We start from the raw sequence: 7,705 nt of genomic DNA, 5'->3' as shown, positions 1-7,705 counted from the left end.
TGCCTCCTGGTCTTAAATGTAAACAGACACTGTACATCTAGACAGATAAAAGTGCATGAACATTACAAAACAACATGAACATTAACATGACTAAACCATAATACTGAAACGTCAGTAGTAAGTTACTGTAAACAGTGGACACATCAAGGCATATTCTTCTTGAGGAACACTAACTGATCAGCATGCTCAGATGTAAGAGCACACCTCTGAGCCGAAATTATGTCACCGGTGGTAGAAAAGATTCTCTCTGATGGCACGCTAGTCCCTGGCACACAAAGGTACCTCTGGGCCAGCTTGGCAAGGTGTGGGTACTTGCATGCCTCAGATTTCCACCAACCCAACGGCTCATCTGACAGTGGTAGAGGTGAGGATTCTTGATATTGCTGAACCTCCTTTTCAGCCTTGGAGTTAGGTGATGATGGGGTCAGGGAAGATCTGGCATGCTGGAATGTTTGTCCAAGGAGGTTTGCAAGTGCGGATCTCCTTTTTTTTTGGTGTGTGTGGTGGTCGGTCCTCATCACTGGTGTCATCAGCAGGACCACTCTCTTCAGTGCTTCCTCCCTCCTCTACATTACCATCAGACTGCATTCCCACATCTGCATTCCCCTGTAAGACAAAAAAGCCTCATCATTTTAAAATTTAACACATCTTTGCACATGGTTAGATGTGTGGATGACATTTTTCTACCAGCAGTGCAAGAGTTGAAAGTTTAAAAGGTACAAATACAATGAGAATTTCAATGACCTAAGTAACTGCTGTTCAGTTTTTACAAGTTGTAATTACCATCAGGGCAGCAGCCTTGGACACAACCATGGCATACGTCTCCTGCACTTCTGAAGGCGACAAGAAGAGCATCGACTTAAACCTGGGGTCTAAGGCGGAGGCAACGTAGAGGAAGTTTTTCTCCTCTGCAGACATGTAGCGCTTTGATAGGTCTCCATGGATGGCACACTTTATGTCCTTGACGAGAGGGGCATCCTCAATTGTGCTGAGTGTGTCGCTCAGAAGTTGGGCGTGAAGAGGAGCAATGATGGAAAAAGTTGGACTTTTCTCCTCACACATGCTCTTTGTTGCTACCAGCATTGGATGGAGGGCTTTCACAACCTCTTCTGTATTCTTGATGTCTCCATCAGTCAGGGTAGAGATGTCAGTGGTATTCTTTCTGACCTTTAAAGAAGGAAGGAAAAGAACAGAATGAAGTCAAAAGTTTAAACTTTATAATGCACATATTCCTTATTAATCCAGACCAAGAAGTCAGGAAAAAGCACTTTACACTAAGGAACAAAATATATATCATGTTAACAATAATATTTTTTATTACATGGCTCGGCTGAATTCCAATGTAGAATGCGGTCTGTTATTTCTTGATAACAGACCGCTGCGAAGTATAACATACCGTTGCCATGAAAAACAGCGTGTTGCTATGGACGCGGAACGGACTATTTTCTTTGGCGGAAGCAATACAATCGTTTTTAAATCAATAAACTCCTTTTTAAATCAATAATTCGTGTAAAATAATTCAATAATTCCTCCGCTTCGCGTCGGGGTCCTGTTCAGCCTGTCGGGGTTGTTATTCGCTATAACGACCGCCTCTCTATTATCCCTTACATAACACATTACAGTTATCATATGCAATTCAGTAACAAAACAATAAACGCCTTACCTCTGGAGATAAGAGGGCAGCAGTAACAGCTGGCTGTTGCTCAAGAAACCGGCTGATCATCTCATAGGCACTGTTCCAGCGGACAACAACATCAGTTATCAGCTTGTGGTGCGGAAGGCCTAACATCTTCTGGTTCCTCTTCAGTGCCTCAGCTGCTGAGGTGCTCCTGTGGAAGAATGTGCAAATTCTCCTAATTCTCCCGAGCAGTCGAGCGACATTTGGCAGTTTGAGGGCACACTGCACCGCGAGATTCAAAACATGAGCGAAACAGCGAACGTGCGGATATCCAGCAATCTCAACAGCTACGGACATATTCGCTGCATTGTCAGTCACCACTGCTGGCTCTTTCTCGGTGAGCTTCCACTCGTCTACAGCCTTCTTAAGCACCTCTGCCATGTGAGCGCCAGTATGACTGTCATTCATAGCCCGAGTCTGAAGGACGTAGCTTTGGGCATCCCAGTTGTCGTCTATGAAGTGGGCAGTAATAGTTACGAAGGACTCGGTGGCCCTTGACGTCCAACCATCACAGGTTAGAGCAACTCGTTTAGCAGACCGGAGCGCACCCTCCACTTTGGCTCTGGTATCTGCATACAATGCAGGGATGACTTTGTCTGTAAAGTGCCGACGACTCGGTATCTCGTATTTCGGTTCCAGTGTTGTCAACATTCTGCAAAATCCATCATTCTCGACCACGCTGTAAGGGCGAAGGTCCTTGCAAATAAATTCGGCGATGGACTTAGTGATACTCTGTGCCCTCGGCGACCCAAAGGGGAGCTTTGCTTTGAACGCAGTAGTGATTGTCGGCTGACTTGGTTTGCCCTCATTATCACCTGAGAGTAGTTCACCGTGATAGCGAACGAGGTGCATTTGCAGATTCGTAGTGTTGCTGTTATATTTTATCTTTGCAAAGCAGTTCTTGCAGATTGCATAGTCTTTATCCAGTGCCTTTCCGTCGACTGTCTCGTAAAACCCGAAGTGTCTCCACACTTTAGAGTGGAAACTAGCGGGTGGGTCTTTGATTAGTTTTTTATTGTTTTCCGCCATTCTTCTCGCTTCTCTTTTTTTCTGCAATTCTCTGTTGTTGTTAGTTAACTTGTGTTCTTCACCGGCCGCTGTTTGCGCCACTTTACCCCTATTTACTCGAACAGCGCCCCCCGCAAACAGAATGGTAGATATTGGGTAGTGACAGTGACACTGACAACGGGTAAATTAATCATTTTGTGTTGTAATAAAATATCGATATTGGGCGTTAGTGTATCGATTATTTATTGCGACAGAGAGCACAACAATATATTGCAATATCGATTTTTTTTCCCACCCCTAGTCAGTAGTGGACCCAGGTCACCATCCTCCATGAGACTATAATTTATTCCATGTTGCTGTAATTTATAGTAATATTTTTCAGAATTACTAAGAAGTCTAGTTTCAAATATAATTCTTTTGAAGTGTTGGTGCTTAATGTAGCAATATATAGTGTAAATGATTTGTGCTGGCTACTGTATACAGACCACCAGGGCACCATACAGACTTTATCAAAGAATTTGCTGACTTTCTATCAGAGTTAGTAGTGGCTGCAGATAGAGTCCTAATTGTTGGTGATTTTAATGTATATGTAGATAACCAAAAAGATGCATTGGGATTGGCATTTAACCTGTTAAGCTGCAACGCCACTTTTGAAAAATCCCCAGAAATGACATACCCAAACTGAAACAGATACAGTTCATGAACCCTTTGCACTAAAAGCACAAGTATGATCTCATTTGAAAGCTGACACCTGGCAGTTTATTGTAAATGTAGAATTAATTATTGTCATAATGAAAAAAATTGTTATAAATAGCTTCAAAGTTTTGTAAAGTTATTAGAAATTAATTTTTATGAAACATCCTCATGAAAATAAAATAGAAGTTGGCACTGGAGCAATCTAGAAATGCACTACAGCTAAAGCCACATGTCTAAACATTTTATGTTTAAAATATGAAGATAATAAGTCCAAAACTCTGTATTTAGTTACATGTTTTCCAAGACCATGTCAAATGACTTTATTTTGATTTGACGCTAAAATGCTGCTGATGTTTAGTCATCTTCTAAGTCATCCATTCAGTCTTATTGTCTCTATTGTTTTGTGGTGCAAACGAGCCCAATTCAGTCTCAGTCTCCCCCTGCACACATTCACACCTCTCCAGCCTGGTTATGGCTCTAAATATGCATTTCTTTTGTCTGCATTATAGCTACTAACGACTGGCTATTCACAGGCTATTCATAGGGTTTCAATCCCTAATTTCTTTTATCAAAGTTCTTACTTAACATTTAAAAACTGGATCAAATGCCCTGCTTGAATAATGAAACATTTCAGTAAGCATATTTAGAAAAAAATCACAAAAGGATAACTGCTATATGTGGCAGGTGCACCTAGAGCTAGCTAGCATGTTAGCTTAGCACACCATCAATACACGACAATTTATGAGATTAAAACCATGTTTGTGCTTCAAACTTAATTTATAACGCAAGTCGAGTGTTTTAAATAATCTTCTGTGATATAATTTCGCTTCAGATAAAAAAATCAGACAGAAATTTTTTTATTTTTTTATTCTGCACAATGATAAAGTCTATATAGATTAGCATTACATTATAAATATAATCTATTATTATGGAAATACCTGACATTACTCGAAGAACACAGGTAAACCAAATATCATTTCAATCATGTTTATTGTCTTCAAAACGTCTTTATCTGCATGTAACAGCGATCTCTGATAGCTTTGAATGTGTTCGAGACTTCCTGGATTGTCACATGATCATGGCTCTTCTTCATGTTCCATATATGGACTATTATTGTGCATATAGCGCCCTCAGGCTGTTGGTATGGATTGAAAACACAATACATCACAGTATCCAGCGCTCATAATGATTACATCGACGCATTTGGGCATAAATTCAATAAATATTATTCCTGTCTATAGAAATCTGATGAAAACTTATGAAAATTTATCAATATTTCTCCAAATCTGCACATTTTTGAGCTAAAGCCCTGAAGGACGTTGTTTTGTGTATCGCTGTCATGACGACAGCACGGGAGTTTTTTATGAATGGAACAGGCTGACGCGCATAATTCATATTAAAGGTATCGACTCATTTTTTCATTTCATAACTCCTGACACAAATTAAGACATAACTGTCACTATAAGTTTTTCAGAATACAATAGTGGTCAAATACTGAAACTTGAGTCTTATATCTTTTTAATGATGTATAGTTTGTCAATGTATAACATTAAATCTGATAGTAATTTTTAACTAAATAAAAAAAAAAAAACGCTTCAGTGCGCCGACGCACTGGTGAAGCTTAACAGGTTAAAGCAGCATTATGCAACTTTGCCGATTTCTTCGCCGTTTTCTCGTTTTTTGCTCGCGGGTTTCTCTATAGAGCTCCCCCTACAGCTTCGGAATAGATATTTGACAACACTGTCGTCAAAACTCGTCGGCGACTCGCCCCCCTCCCATCTCCTCCCGCTGGTCATGTGCATTTGTTTTCAAAGAAGCCGGCGAACGCACCGAGCCATGTCCACTGAGGTATGTATGATACACAGAAGGCTAGCATATAAATGTTTAGATAGTGTATGTGTGCAGTGCCGTAAAGCAATTCGTTACATCGCGAGACCTGATATCACGCGATACTTCCTGACGCTGAGGCCGGCGGCCCGCCGCCCCAAAGTTGCAAGGGTGGTTTTTCGGCTCACAGGCGCTCGGGGGGTGCGAGACGACCACCATTCAACCCGAAAACAGTCATATAACCATTCTATTGACACCAAAGCTGTTCGGTTAAGGTAAAAAAGTTACTTAGTTCACCTTTAAAGACATTCTTAACTCTACTGGAGTTAGGCAACACGTGTCAGGACCTACTCATTGTCGTAATCATACTCTAGATCTAATATTATCACATGGAATCAATGTTGATGCTGTTGAAATTCTGCAGCAGAGCGATGACATCTCAGATAATTATCTAGTCTTGTGTAAACTTCATTTAGCCAAGGCTGCAAAGCCGACTCAGTGTTACAAATATGTTAGACCTATCACTTCTGCCACTAAAGATTGCTTTATTAATAATCTTCCAGATCAGTTTCATCATCTCAGCATCCCAGATAGCTTAGAAGAACTCGATATTGCGACAGAAACTTTTAACTCTCTCTTTTCCAGCACTTTAACCTTACGAAAAAGAAGTTGTAATGAATGAGACCAAATCAGACATACATGTACCATAAAAACTTTCAAACTTCTCTGGGATCTGCGTCCCATCCCCCAAACGGGACACGACGGTCTCAGATACCCTGACAATGATCAGATAAGTTATGATCCAACAGGCCTGAGCAATGCCTGCCATGCTTTCATGCTCCCAAAAGGGAGACTGCAAAACTGCAAACCTACCATCACTGAACGGGCAACCATCCACTCTTGGCCTTCTCGGCACTTCAGGATGCCACGGGACGTCCAGCGTGCCCTCAGCAGGCCAGGCGACTCACAACAGCCATGTGATCGAAGCCACCATGCGAGCTCCGACCCACAACAGCGTCGGAACCACATGATGGCAACTTGCACCAGTGACTTTTGACACTCAGGGAACCATCAACGCACTCCAATTTCAACCACTTCAAGAATTGTATCCACTGCAAACGACTTGCAAGTATCAATTTAATGAGGTGCTCTGAAATAAGCTGATGGTTCTTTTCATACTGAAATAGATCTTGCTCCATAGTTCTATTTCCTGCTTCCGGTTCCATAACACTCACCCCTTTACCTATGCATGTATGTATGGATGAATGTATGTTTGTTTGTTTGTTTAGTGTTAGTTATGTTTGTGAGTTAGTTAATAAAACTTGTGCACAATATGGATGTGGTTTCTAAGTGTCTCTGCTTGCATACAAAGTCCCTTTTACGATCTTGATCTTGTTACATGCTCTAAGCACTGTACATGCTAAGGAATAATTATTTTTCAGTGACCATGAAAGATACACTTTTCTTAGAATAAATGAATAATCAAAGAGTTCGTTGGAACTGATTAATTGATTGTAATATTAATTGGCTTACCTCAAAGTTAATCTAATTAACTGACCCAAATATTAATAATTAATCATAATTAGTATTATTAATATTTCCCCTTTGAGCTAATATCATTACAAAGTATACTTCAAGTTCATTTTATGAAGTATATTTAAGTAATGTTCAAGTATGTTTTTAAGTATACTTTATGTAGTAAGTATACTAATATCAATGTGTACTTGTAGTAAACTTGTAAGTGTACTGTTTCAATACTGCTTGGGATTAAATTGGCCCACTTTTAGTATACAAAAGTATACGTTTAAGTGTACTATAAGTGTAACAGTAGTAAACTTTAAGTATACAACAAGGTTTCTCATTTGTAATGCAACTAAGTATACTAGTAGTTTACTATTTTAATACAAGTAGTACATTTTTTAGTTTATGAAAGTACACACTGAAGTGTACTCAGTAAACTACTAGTTTAGTAGTTTATACTGTAAGTATTTGTAAGTTTTCTTTAAGTGAACATAACATTACACTTATAGTTTACTATTTATATATTATTTTTGCACTTGCAGTATACTTCTATGTTAAAATGTAGATATTATTTTTTATTCTTGAAAAATACCTTTAACTGTACTTTAATTTTAAAAACATTTTATTGGCTTCATGCATCCTTTTTTATTAACACTTGAATGTCGGTAAGTTTTAAACAAAAAAGTTGAGAAAATCACATTTTTGTCAAAGACTACGCCTTGATCAGATTCAGAACGATGATCAAAACACAGATGGAGTAGATCGAGTCCAACACCCCCAAAGCTTCACAGTTGTTTTCTCTTCATGGGTTACGCTTCATTTAATTTGGTAACATTAAGCAGTTTTGATGTACATGCTGTTTAATGTTTGATAATCATGTTATTTTACATTTCCGTGAGCAGTCTTCTCTCACTTTTTTCAGCTTCTTCTCCTGTGTTTTGATCTGGAGATTCTATCCTAGAAGATGTGTCATAA

At 39.4% G+C, this 7,705-nt stretch overlaps 1 protein-coding gene across 1 annotated transcript; it reads right to left on the bottom strand.

Annotated features, from left to right (window-relative positions):
* Positions 1–234: 234 nt before the first annotated feature.
* LOC307156108 (E3 SUMO-protein ligase ZBED1-like) lies at positions 235–2,347 on the bottom strand. Its single transcript, XM_079867321.1, has 3 exons — positions 1,664–2,347; positions 784–1,167; positions 235–606 (listed from the first exon to the last, which is right to left on the bottom strand). Exons 1-3 carry the CDS (start codon positions 2,327–2,329, stop codon positions 409–411), a joined length of 1,248 nt encoding a protein of 415 aa, XP_079723447.1. The 5' UTR covers positions 2,330–2,347; the 3' UTR covers positions 235–408.
* Positions 2,348–7,705: the final 5,358 nt, after the last annotated feature.

The sequence above is a fragment of the Squalius cephalus genome, assembly GCF_949319135.1.
Source record: "Squalius cephalus genome assembly, chromosome: 3".
NCBI classification, from domain to species: domain Eukaryota; kingdom Metazoa; phylum Chordata; class Actinopteri; order Cypriniformes; family Leuciscidae; genus Squalius; species Squalius cephalus.
The sequence above is the reverse complement of the archived record's forward strand: the minus strand, read 5'-3'. Positions and strand labels throughout refer to the sequence as shown.